General features: G+C 62.5%; 2 protein-coding genes across 2 annotated transcripts; both read left to right on the top strand.

Moving 5' to 3' along the window:
- Window positions 1–305: 305 nt before the first annotated feature.
- SIDT2 (SID1 transmembrane family member 2) lies at window positions 306–7,935 on the top strand. Its single transcript, XM_090123366.1, has 27 exons — window positions 306–673; window positions 1,507–1,628; window positions 1,702–1,863; window positions 1,940–1,985; window positions 2,062–2,163; window positions 2,241–2,324; window positions 2,419–2,530; window positions 2,610–2,675; window positions 2,767–2,860; window positions 3,174–3,229; window positions 3,529–3,600; window positions 3,683–3,757; window positions 3,956–4,018; window positions 4,258–4,379; window positions 4,453–4,526; window positions 4,633–4,699; window positions 4,824–4,897; window positions 4,978–5,101; window positions 5,184–5,301; window positions 5,366–5,502; window positions 5,585–5,693; window positions 6,284–6,360; window positions 6,453–6,499; window positions 6,747–6,852; window positions 6,951–7,061; window positions 7,135–7,248; window positions 7,326–7,935. Exons 1-27 carry the CDS (start codon window positions 476–478, stop codon window positions 7,386–7,388), a joined length of 2,595 nt encoding a protein of 864 aa, XP_089979492.1. The 5' UTR covers window positions 306–475; the 3' UTR covers window positions 7,389–7,935.
- An 828-nt stretch (window positions 7,936–8,763) lies between these two features.
- Window positions 8,764–11,676, top strand: TAGLN (transgelin). The gene is made up of 5 exons (XM_031599896.2): window positions 8,764–8,898; window positions 10,233–10,431; window positions 10,529–10,706; window positions 10,777–10,879; window positions 10,989–11,676. Exons 2-5 carry the CDS (start codon window positions 10,252–10,254, stop codon window positions 11,128–11,130), a joined length of 603 nt encoding a protein of 200 aa, XP_031455756.1. The 5' UTR covers window positions 8,764–8,898; window positions 10,233–10,251; the 3' UTR covers window positions 11,131–11,676.
- The last annotated feature ends 256 nt before the right edge of the window (window positions 11,677–11,932 follow it).

The following is an 11,932-nucleotide window of genomic DNA, read 5'->3' as shown; positions in this document are numbered from 1 at the left end:
GACGCGGTGAAAGCCAGCCGTGCCACGTGTCACCGCTTATCGATCCCGCACAGCGAGGTCTCGCTGCACCGGGCTCTGCGGGGAGGTGTTCGGAGCGGGGTGGTTCCGAGCCGGGCTGCGGAGCGCGGGGTGGGGATCGGCCCCATTCTGTCGCTGGGAACGGAGCGCGGTGCCACCCGCTGGACCGCGTTTTTCCCCCGGGCAGCGTCCCGCCGAGCAGCGCTGCCTCCCGCTCCCCGGCACCGCCCGCCGCCCTCCGCGTCACTTCCCCGGCCTGGCCCTATGAACGCGTGTCACCGCCCTGACGTCACCGCCGGCCCCGTGTTTACAGCCGTCCGCGGAACGGGGCGACCCGAAGTGCCGCCGGCAGCCCCGCACCGCGCCATGGGGCTGCGCGCCCCGCCGCGCCCCGCCTGACCGCCCCGCGTCCCCCCGCCCCGCAGCACGGCAGCTCCGGGCCGGGGATGCGGGCACGATGCCCTCTGCCGGGGCCGCCGCGCTGGCCTGGGCGCTGTTTTGGCTGCTCGTCCCTCCGCCCGCCCTGCCCGAACCCCTGGACCCGAAGAAGAACGTGGAGCAGAAGGACGCCGTTTTCGACAAGATCTACTCGGACTGGGTGGCCAGCGACACGCTCAACATCTACGCCTTCAACCACACGGTGCTGAGGAACAGGGTGAGCCGGCGGCACTGCGGGGTGGGCAGCGACCAGAGGCGGCCGGGGGGGTTGGCGTTCTCTTTTATGGGGTGTGTTCCCCTTTTGGGGGGTGAGTTCCCCTTTTCTTAGGGAGCGTATTTCCCATTTCTGGAGTGAGTTTCTCTTTTTGGTGGTGTATTTTGGTTTTGTTTTTGTTTTTCTTGGAGGGGGATGTTTCTCATTTTGGGGTATATTTCCCATTTTGGGGGATGTTTCCCATGTAATAGAATCATAAAACCACAGCATGGCTCAGGTTGGAGGGGAGCTCAAAGCCACCCAGTGCCACCCCCGGCCATGGGCAGGGCTGCCCCCCACCAGCTCAGGCTGCCCAGGGCCCCATCCCACCTGGCCTTGAGTGCCTGCAGGGATGGGGCACCCACAGCTCAGGGCAGCAGTGCCAGCACCTCAGCACCCTCACAAATAACCCACATCTCCCCTCTTATAATTTCAAGCCATCCCCTCACTATCCTGTCAGCCATTCCCCCCTGTCCTACCATTTTAGGGTTCATTACCCCAATTCGGGGGTTTATTTCCCATTTCTGGGGCCGTGTTTCCCATTTCAGGGCACATTTCCCAATCCCTGCTGCCCCGGCACCAGGCATAAAGCAGTGCTTCTGCTGACCCAGGAAACCCAGGCAGACCAATGTCACTGCCTGGGGTGACAGTGTAGCCGGGCAGTGGGGACAGCCCTGCATCCCGCAGAAGGGAGGTGTCCCCCCAGCAGCAGGGGCCGACATGTCTGCCAGCGCAGGCTGAGCAAAGTCCACACGCCGGGGAAGGTCCTGCCAGGCCAAAGTGTCACCTTCCCACAGACGGAGGGAGTGCGGGTGTCGGTGAACGTCCTGTCCGACCATAAGGACCTGCCCGTGCTCTTCGTGGTGAGGCAGAAGGAGGCGGTGGTCTCATTCCAAGTGCCACTCATCCTCCGGGGGCTGTGAGTATCGATGGGGCTGAGGGTCCCAGGGCTGCTGGCACAGCGTGGCACAGCTCCCACCTGCCCTGCCCAGGTACCAGCGGAAATACGCCTACCAGGAGGTGAGCCGCACGCTGTGCCAACCTCAGACCAAGGTGGAGGTGGAGACCCAGCATTTCTTCGTGGACGTTTCCACGCTGTCCCTCAACGCCTCCTACCAGCTGCGGGTCACCCGCGTGGAGAACTTTGTGCTGCGGTGAGGGACCCCCACCCCATCCCCTGCCTGCTGTCACGGGGCTGAGCGGCCCTCATCCTCTCCGTGCTCTCTGCAGGACGAATGAAGCCTTCACCTTCAATGCCACAGCGTCACAGCCGCAGGTGAGGGGCTGTGCTGGGGCAGAGGGGCAGCACCAGGGGGAACAGCGTTGGGAACGAGGTGTCCTTCTGCCCGCAGTACTTCAAGTATGAGTTCCCCAACGGAGTGGACTCGGTGATTGTGAAGGTGACCTCAGCCATGGCCTTCCCCTGCTCCGTCATCTCCATCCAGGACATCCTGGTAGGATGGGGTCAGGGTCTCACCGGGCAGCCCGTGGTGCTCAGCTGAACTGATGGGCCCATCCCTCTGCCCAACAGTGCCCCGTCTACGACCTGGACAACAACGTGGCCTTCATCGGGATGTACCAGACCATGACCAAGAAAGCAGCCATCACAGTGCAGGTTGGTGTGGGGGGGACATCCCACCCCTGTAGGGTCCCACACGTTCCACCTGGGTGCTGCTGACCCATGTCTCTCCCCAACATGGACACTACAGAGGAAGGATTTCCCCAGCAACAGCTTCTATGTGGTGGTTGTGGTGAAGACAGAAGATGAGGCTTGCGGAGGAGCCCTCCCCTATTATCCCCTCTCCAAGCGCACCTCCCCAGGTACGCACTGAGGGGCTCGTGCTGGGGATGGGGTTGGGCCCACGCTGTGGGGCTGACCTCTGGCTTTGCCTTCCCACAGATAAGCCAGTGGATCAGCACAACCGGCAGAAGATGCTGGAGGTGATGGTGTCACCAGCCATAACCTGTAAGCTTGGGTGGGAGGTGGCTCTGGGGGCCGGGGGCTGCTGGGTGGTGCAGGGACCAGGGGTTGCTGCTCACCCTGAGGCTCTCTGCAGCGGAGGCGTACGTGAGCAGCATGCTCTTCTGCCTCGGCATCTTCCTCTCCTTCTATGTCATCACGGTGCTCATCGCCTGCTGGGAGAACTGCCGGTGAGGTCCCACGGTCCCACCCTGCTCCAATTCAGGAGCCTGCCACCCCATCCCCTCCTGGTGTCCATCCCCAGTGCCATGCCCCCTCCCGGTGCCAGATCCCAGCTCTGGTGCCATGTCCCTGTCCCAGTGTTGTGTCCCAGCCCCTGTGCCACATCCCTCCCAGTGCCATACCCCCTCCTGGTGCCACATCCCAGCCCTGGTGCCATGCCTTATCCCCAGTGTCATGTCCCATTCCCGATGTCATGTCCCAGCCCAGGGCTATGTCCCCTCCCAGTGCTATGTCCCAGCTCACGTCCAGTTGCTTTGGCAGGCAGCACAAGAAGAAAGGGCTCCTGGCTGCCATGGACTCGCCCAGCCTGGACACGGGTGAGGGGTTGGGGGCACGTAGAGGGGATGTGCCTGGGGCTGGTGGGTCCTTTTCCTCTTTCAAGCCTTTTCTGTGCCAAAGAGCAGAGGCAGGGATGTCTGGGGGTTTGTCTTCTCTGCTCTGGGGCTGACGCGGCTGAGCTGGGACTTGGGCAACTGACTGAATCTCTCTCTTTTTTCATGTCTTTCTGGGATCCCCAGCATCCTTACTGGGTAGGTGCTGGCACTGCTGCACACCAGGCGGGCACAGCCCCGTGTTGGGGTGCTGATGGTGCTGTGTATCCCCTCCTGCCTTGCAGGGCACGCCCACAGCATCCCAGACTCTTTCCTTGGGCATGTCCCCTACATGGGCTGTGGATACGGCTCCTTTGGTGAGTGCTGCACACCATCCCTCACCCCATACCTATGGGGCCGGCGGCCGTGCCACAATGCCCACCCCCTCTGTCTTGGCAGAGAATGGTTCTTCCTGCAGCACCGAGGCCATCACAGACAGCATGGGCTCTGCAGACGTCTCCTATGGATATGTGGGTGCGTGCGGGGCTGCCCCAAGGGCACAACCAGTGATGTGCTCGCTCCATCCATGGCAGCCCCTTGTTGCCAGCCTGCAGCAGGGGCTCCAGCTGGGCGTCATGAACTGGCGGGGCGGTGACACGTGGGGAGCTCCCGAGGTGCCGGCGGTGGGCTCAGCCCTCATCCTGCCCCAATAACTCTCGCTTTCCTTTAAAGGGCAGGAGCAGTTCAAGCGGCGCATCCCCTCCGCCCCGATGAGGCACCAGTGCATTGCCATGGGTAGATGTTGGTCCGAGCAGGGGCGGTCCAATCAAAGCAATCTGCCCTGCCCAAGCCTGGCGCTGGGCTCAGACCCAGCCGTGTCCTCGGCCCCAGTGCGGCCACATCACAGGGTGTAGCTGTGCTCTGTGCTCATCCCACCCCGGCGGGGAGGTGTGGGTGTAATTGGGGTGATTGCTGCCGGTGAGGAGCCGTGGGTGCTCAGTGCAGCCCTGCTGACCGCCCTGGCTCTGCTGCAGGAGAGCGGTCGCTGGAGAACGTGGCCGGCCGGCCGCGCCTGGACTCACTCAGCTCTGTCGAGGAGGACGACTACGACACGCTGGCCGACATCGACTATGACAAGAACGTCATCCGCACCAAGGTGCGTGCCGTGCCACGCATTGCCACGCCGTGCTGTGCTCCAGGCACTGCCCTCACCCTGCTTCTCCTTCCAGCAATACCTCTGCGTGGCTGACCTGGCCCGCAAGGACAAGCGGGTGCTGCGGAAGAAATACCAGATTTACTTCTGGTGAGCAGGGGGTGGCTGGAGGGCTGGGGATGTGTCCTGGCAGTGCCTCTGCCACTGCTGCAGGTGGGTGGCAATGACAGTGGTGACACTGCTGTGCCCCTTCCAGGAACATTGCCACCATCGCCGTGTTCTATGCGCTGCCCGTCGTCCAGCTCGTCATCACCTACCAGACGGTGAGCAGGCGGTGCTCCCACACCAAGCTCTGCAGCCACAGTGGGAGCATGCCCGTGTCCCTGGCTGTTCCCAAATCTCCTCCCACTTCTCCGCCGCCTCCTCTCATTGTACCCACACCTGCAGGTGGTGAATGTCACCGGCAACCAGGACATCTGCTACTACAACTTCCTGTGCGCCCACCCGCTGGGGAACCTCAGGTGGGAGAGTGGGGTCCTGGCACGGGGCAGGGCTGTGGGTGTGGGTCCCAGGGCACTGATGGGCTGAACCCCGCCTGCAGCGCCTTCAACAACATCATCAGCAACCTGGGCTACGTGCTGCTGGGCTTGCTCTTCCTGCTCATCATCCTGCAGCGGGAGATCAACTACAACAGGGCGCTCATGCGCAATGACACACGCGCCCAGGTAAGAATGCGCAGCCACCAGGCTGTGTCCCCAGAGAGCTCAGCTCCCCCAGGTGCCAATTCCCCTCTCTCTGCCCCAACAGGAGTGTGGCATCCCCAAGCACTTCGGGCTCTTCTATGCCATGGGCACGGCGCTGATGATGGAGGGGCTGCTCAGTGCCTGCTACCACGTCTGCCCCAACTACACCAACTTCCAGTTCGGTGAGTGCCATCCCAGCACTGTGCTGGGAGCTGCTGCAGCCCCGCTCACCGCTCCATCCTGCAGACACCTCCTTCATGTACATGATTGCTGGGCTCTGCATGCTGAAGCTGTACCAGAAGCGGCACCCGGACATCAACGCCAGTGCCTACAGCGCCTATGCCTGTCTGGCTGTTGTCATCTTCTTCTCTGTCATTGGCGTGGTGAGTGCGGGCGTGCAGCGGGGCTGGGCATGGCGTGGGGTGACCACTTGCCCACCTGCTGGTCATTGGGCTCTCCCTGTAGGTCTTTGGCAAAGGCAACATGGTCTTCTGGATCATCTTCTCTGTCATGCACATCATGGCCACGTTGCTGCTGAGCACCCAGCTCTACTACATGGGGCGCTGGAAGCTCGGTGAGGGCTGAGGGTGGGTGTGCATGGGGGTTGTGCTGCAGGCAGCAGGGGTGGGAAGGGATGAGACTAGGAGGGGACGAGATGGGATGGGATAGGTTGAGATGGGGGGGAAGGGATTGGTTGGGATGAAATGGGTTGAAATGGGATGGGATGCAGTGAAATGAGATGGATTGGATTGGGTTGGGATAGGATGGGATGCAATGGGTTGGGTTGGAAGAGGATGGGATGGATTGAGTTGAACTGGGATGGGAAGAGATGCGATGGGATGGGGTGAGTTGGGTTGGGATCAGACAGAATGCAATGAGATGAATTGGGTTAGGATAGGATGCAATGGGATGGGATGGATTGGGTTGGGATGGGATACAGTAGAATAGCATGGATTGGGTTGGGATATGATGTGATAGGATGGAATGCAATGGGATGCAATAGAGTGGGATGGAATGGGATGGGATGGGATTCAGTGAAATGGGATGAGGTGTTGAGTTGGGTTGGGATGTCTTGCAGTCAGATGGGTTGGATTGGGATGGGATGCAGTGGAATGGGACGGGGCCAGCTCTGTGCCCCCAGTACTGCATTCCCACTCTCCGCAGACACAGGCATCCTGCGCAGGATCCTTCATGTGATGTACACAGACTGTGTCCGGCAGTGCAGTGGCCCCATGTATGTGGTGAGTGATGGCACCAGAGGGGAAGGGACATTGCTGGCCACCAGCTCAGGAGAGGGGCTGTGCCCCTTCATCCCTCTTGTCTTCCTTCACAGGACCGAATGGTGCTCTTGGTTATGGGAAACATCATCAACTGGTCCCTGTAAGTGCAGAACCAGGAGCAGGCAGGACCCCACACAGCTTCCTCTGTGCCCAGACCCCCCCATGCCCACTGCTGCTCCCACCCTGCTCCCCTCAGCCTCAGCGACCCCCGGCTCGTGACAGCTGTGAGCCAAGCACGGCATGAGCCCCCAGTGCTCCTTCAGTGCCCAGAGGAGCAGAGCCAGAGGGTGGACAGTGGGGCATGGGGGAGGAATCCCCAGGCTCTGCTGACCCCGCTGCCTCCTCAGCGCTGCCTACGGGCTCCTTGTCCGCCCCAATGACTTCGCTTCCTACCTGTTGGCCATCGGCATCTGCAACCTGCTCCTCTACTTTGCCTTCTACATCATCATGAAGGTGCGAGCTGCAGGCTGGCTCTGTGGGCACCCACGCCTGGTGGGAGGGCAGCAGGGGGGACCTCTCAGGGGCGTGTAGTGACCCACCATCTCCTCCAGCTCCGCAGTGGTGAACGCATCAAACTCATCCCCCTGCTCTGCATCATCGGCACCTCTGTTGTCTGGGGCTTTGCACTCTTCTTCTTCTTCCAGGGGCTCAGTACCTGGCAGGTAGGTGTGCGGCCATGTGGGGTGTGGGGCAGCTGTGGGACAGACACGGTGATGGCTGCCCCATCCTGCACAGAAAACACCAGCGGAGTCCCGGGAGCACAACCGTGACTGCATCCTGCTCGACTTCTTTGACGACCACGACATCTGGCACTTCCTCTCCTCCATTGCCATGTTTGGTTCGTTCCTGGTAGGTGCTGCCCACTGCACAGATCCCACTCCCCATCCCTGCTGCCCGTCCCACTGCTGCCCCGCTCCCCTCTGCAGGTGCTGCTGACGCTGGATGATGATTTGGACTGCGTCCAGCGGGACAAGATCTACGTCTTCTAGAGCCTGGAGGAGAGGGGCCAGGCACGGTGCGGCACCCAGAGCCCTGCCGTCCTATTGCTCCCCGGTGCCACCACCCAGGGCTGTGCCAAAAGCCCAGCAGGACCCCATGGGCCGTGCCTGCGCTGTGGGTCTCCACTGGATGCTCCGTCCTCATCGCCATCCCCACAGCAGGCTGGGGTCCCTTGGCCCCACTGTACCTCCTGCTCACCGTGCCAACCCCGGGGCTGCCCAGCACACGTCCTCACCGAAAGCGGTTCTGGGGATTCGCTGCGGTGCCCGGCCCTAATCCTGCACCGGGACTGCGCCCATCCTTGGTGATAAGTGACACTGGAAAGGCGCTGGTGGGCTGCCCGTCCCCCAGCTCCACACACACCGTGGGACCTTCAGTGCCTAAAGCCCAGGTGTGGGGCACGGCGATGCCTTCACACCCCTGGGCGGCCACGGGGCTCAGCGCCTCTCGGGGTTTTTATTCTCCCGTCCGCTGCTCTTGCAGTGCTCAGCACTCAGCTGGGCTCCGGGCGGCTCGCATTAAAGTCTCTGCACTTTACAGCAGCTGCCGTCTCCTGTGGGGCTGGGGCTGGGAGTGGGGTTGGAACTGGGGCTGGGGGCTCAGTGGGTGCACCCTGCCGCTGGGTGTCAGCCACACTCCGGGCATAGGGTTCTGTGTGCTGTCAGCTGCAGGCATTGGGTTGGGGCGTGGGGGGGTTTGGCAGCCCTGGGGAAGGGGGGATGGATGTGTGGGGTCCTGGGGCTGCACCCCTCGCGGAGCACACAGGATCCCCAGAGGATGAGCTTGGAGCTGTGACTGTGCCACGTGGGAGCTCCTGGCACTGCAGAAAGGGTCGGGCAGAGCCCAAAATGGTGTGGCTGTGCCAAACTGTGAGCCCTATCACACCCCATCCCAACATCAGCTCTGCCCCCCACCCTACTGTATCTTGCCCACCCCACTGGGGCAGAGCAATGCCCAGGACCTGTTGTGCCCTGGCAGGATGCCTGTGGGATGCCCATAGCCTTGCTGCCCTGCACTGCCCAGCCCTGCCTCAGCTGTGCTCTCCAAGACCCCTGTGCGCACCGCAGCCACCCCATAACCCAGCCTTGCACCCACTGCCCCCCATGCCCCCACCCACCAGGAGCCTCCCATCCCTGCAGTGAGCACAGGGGAAAGCCAGCCATGAAGTCAGGGCAGAAAACTCCACAATCGTCTGCCTATAAAAGGATTTACTTCATCAGAGCCCCCGGGCTCTGCTTCCTCCCTGCCCCAAAACCACTGGGGCTGAGGCACGCGGGGAATGCTCCGGCACGGGCTTTAGTCACTGGTTTTCGGAGTCTTTCCCCAAATATGGTGTCTGGGCTGGAGTCATGATGTGCTGTGGGGCTGGGGGAGGGCTGGGGGCTGTCCCGTGGGCCGCTGACATCACTGTCCGGCCTTTTAGCGCAGCGTCGGCCTCCGAACTGTGCAGTGTGCTGGCACCCACCGAGCATCGCCCCTCACCTCCCTGAGTCGCTGCTTGTGAGTCCTGTGGGGTTGTTGGAGGGAGGGTGTAATGTGGCTGCCGGCCCCTGGGATGGGATGCTGTTGTTGGGATGACGATGCTGCTCCCCACACTGGGGTCCTGCTCCCCACATTGGGGTCTTGCTCCCTGGATTGAGATGCTGCTCTCCAGGATGGGGATGATGCCATGAGGATGGGAGTGATGCCGCTGGGGTGCAAATGCTGCTGGCTGGGATGGGGGTGATGCTTTCTGGATTGGGGTTGTGCTCCCAGGAGAGGGCTGCAGCTCTGTGGGCAGGGGGTGCTGCTCAGGGCATGCTGCTGCCCCTGGTACTCAGCACCACTTTGCTGCCACTGCTCCGTGGCTCACAGGAGCAGTGTTGGTGGGTGCTGGCTCAACCCAGCCCTGGCTGTGCAGGGGAAGCAGACACAGCCCCCAGTGATTGAGTTCCTGCAGAAAAGGGGCATAGCACAGTGCAGGGAGACAGGTTGTGGCTGTGGGGCTGCTCTGGGTTCAGCAACGTTGGAGACAGAGCACAGGGCTGTCTGCAGGGTTCATGGGGTTCTGTGCTGCTGGCAGAGAGCAGGCTGTGTGTTCTGCTCTGCCCCATGTGTGCTCTGCTCTGCTCTGCCCGCTGTGCCAGGGCTCGGTGCCCTCCTGCAAGAGTTGGGAGGCTCTGCCCAGTGGACAGGGTGAGCTGGCTGCTGGGGAAGCCCAGGGAAGGAGTGAATGTGGGAACCAGGCGTGCCGCTCCATGGCTCAGCCCCAGCACCCAGCTGGCTTTAACCCAAGCAGGAGCTGCGCGGGGAGGAGCAATGCCAGCTCTGTGAGGGTTTAGCTGCTGGCTCCCCACCACCTTTCCCTCCTGGCACCCATCCTGACATCCTCTGGCGCTGCCCACCACAGCCACCCTCTGCTCTGCCCGCACCATGTCCTTACAAGGGCACAGGACAGCTCCTGCCATGGCCTGGCCCCACTGGTGCTGGCACGAGGACATGCTCATGGCACTCTGCTGTGCCACTGCCGCCCAGCCCCACTGCCTGCTCCCTTCTTGGGCATCTGCTGGCAGCTCCAGCCATGGCCACCCAACGCTGGGGACATCCACACCAGCAGGAGCTGGCTGCCGGCTGAGCGAGATGGGCATGGGGCAGTGCACCCCAAGCAAGGCAGATTTGGGTGGGAACCATCCACCTGGGTGTGCTACAAGGATCTTGGCCGTACTCACTCCTCCAGATCTCCATTGGCATCAACGGCCATTGCCTGCCCTGGGATGAGCTCAGGGAGGATGCCATGGGATGCAGCACAATGGGTGTGGGAGCAGACAGCCCCTCACGGCCCCCTCCCGCTCCAGGTCTCTGCCCACCGCAGCCATGGCAAACAAGGGCCCGGCCTATGGCATGAGCAGGGACGTCCAGTCCAAGATCGAGAAGAAGTACGACGATGAGCTGGAGGACCGCCTGGTGGAATGGATCGTGGCTCAATGCGGGTCCAGCGTGGGCCGTCCGGACCGGGGCCGCCTGGGCTTCCAGGTCTGGCTGAAGAACGGCATCGTAAGTGCAAGGCAGGAAGGGTGGGAGTGCTGCGACGTGCTGCAGCATGGCACAACATGGCACAGAGCGCAGAGCTCAGCCTCTCCTCTGCCCGCAGGTCCTCAGCCAGCTGGTGAACAGCCTCTACCCCGACGGCTCCAAGCCTGTCAAGATCCCCGACAGCCCTCCCACCATGGTCTTCAAGCAGATGGAACAGATTGCTCAGTTCCTCAAGGCGGCTGAGGACTACGGTGTGGTCAAGACAGACATGTTCCAGACCGTCGACCTCTTTGAAGGTGTGTGCCCAGGTGGGTGGGGGGCTGCAGGCGGGGGGCTCACAGCACTCACAGTGCTGCCCTCTCATAGCCAAGGATATGGCGGCGGTGCAGAGGACACTGGTGGCCCTGGGGAGCCTGGCGGTGACCAAGAACGATGGGCATTACCACGGGGATCCCAACTGGTTCATGAAGTAAGTGGGAGCACAACCCTGGGGTTGAGGGTTGAGGCTGACGGCCCTGGGGGGTCGGGGTTTTGGGGGGGTGTGGGGGTTCCCCATTGCCTCTCTCTGTTCCCTGCAGGAAGGCGCAGGAGCACAAGCGGGAGTTTTCCGAGAGCCAGCTGAAGGAGGGCAAGAACATCATTGGCTTACAGATGGGGACCAACAAGGGCGCATCACAGGCGGGGATGAGCTACGGCCGACCCCGGCAGATCATCAGCTAGGCAGCCCCCCGCCTCCCCCAGCCCCAGCCAGGACCTCCGTCTCCGCTCCCTCTGCCCCGCGTGCCGCAGCTGCTGGGGCAACGGCGACTCCAACCGCCCCTCACCGATTGGTATTTATTGAAAACAAAAAGCCAGCCAGCCCAAACGACCCTTCAGCGCATCGACCGGCAGCACGCACCGAGCGGCAGCCCCCGCGGCGATGCTGGGGCAGCCCGGCCATGCCCTGCCGTGCTCGCTCCGGCTCCCAGGCGGCCTCTCGAGCTCTCCTCTTCTCTCCGGCCTCGCACGCTCCCCGCTTCACCCCTGCGAGCCCCGCTGCGAGCTGATCCTGCCCCGCTGTGCCGAGCCACGCTCGTGGGGACCCACGGTGCCCCATGGCTCTCCCTGGGGCGGGCGCGTGCCCCAGCACCCGGAGCCACCCTGCCTGCCCACCACCCCACACCGGCCAAAAGTCACTCCGGCAGAGATCCTTGCAAATGGGGAGAAAAGAAAATTGGCCTCGGTTTTGTACTTCGTTTTTGTCAAAATTAAAAGGTTGTTCATCTAGCGCGGCGTGCCGAGGTTTCCTCCTGCCTGCAGCTGGGGCTGCGGGCATCCAGGGAAGCCAAAGCCCTGGAGAGGCGGATGGTGCCGAGCTTGGGGTCTCTACACTCTCCCAATGGCTGCTGCCATTCTTTCTTCCACCTGCCCAGGCCCACGCTCACCCTACCAGGAGCAGCCCAAGCTGCAGGGAAGCAGAATACAGAGGGCTATAGGCACCCAGGAAGGCAGCTCCACAGCCCCGGGACTGCGTGACGCAGGT

The sequence above is a fragment of the Phasianus colchicus genome, chromosome 23, assembly GCF_987193195.1.
Source record: "Phasianus colchicus chromosome 23, bPhaCol1.hap1.1, whole genome shotgun sequence".
NCBI classification, from domain to species: Eukaryota; Metazoa; Chordata; class Aves; order Galliformes; family Phasianidae; genus Phasianus; species Phasianus colchicus.
This window is presented reverse-complemented; position numbering and strand designations above follow the sequence as displayed.

Excerpts from the sequence above, each read along its gene's own strand:
- SIDT2 (XM_090123366.1), top strand. The coding sequence starts at position 476 with ATGCCCTCTGCCGGGGCCGCCGCGCTGGCCTGGGCGCTGTTTTGGCTG. Across the intron at positions 674-1,506 it reads ACACGGTGCTGAGGAACAGG|ACGGAGGGAGTGCGGGTGTC; the intron begins GTGAGCCGGCGG and ends ACCTTCCCACAG. Across the intron at positions 6,853-6,950 it reads CCTTCTACATCATCATGAAG|CTCCGCAGTGGTGAACGCAT; the intron begins GTGCGAGCTGCA and ends CATCTCCTCCAG.
- TAGLN (XM_031599896.2), top strand. The coding sequence starts at position 10,252 with ATGGCAAACAAGGGCCCGGCCTATGGCATGAGCAGGGACGTCCAGTCC. Across the intron at positions 10,432-10,528 it reads TCTGGCTGAAGAACGGCATC|GTCCTCAGCCAGCTGGTGAA; the intron begins GTAAGTGCAAGG and ends CTCTGCCCGCAG. Across the intron at positions 10,707-10,776 it reads GACCGTCGACCTCTTTGAAG|CCAAGGATATGGCGGCGGTG; the intron begins GTGTGTGCCCAG and ends GCCCTCTCATAG.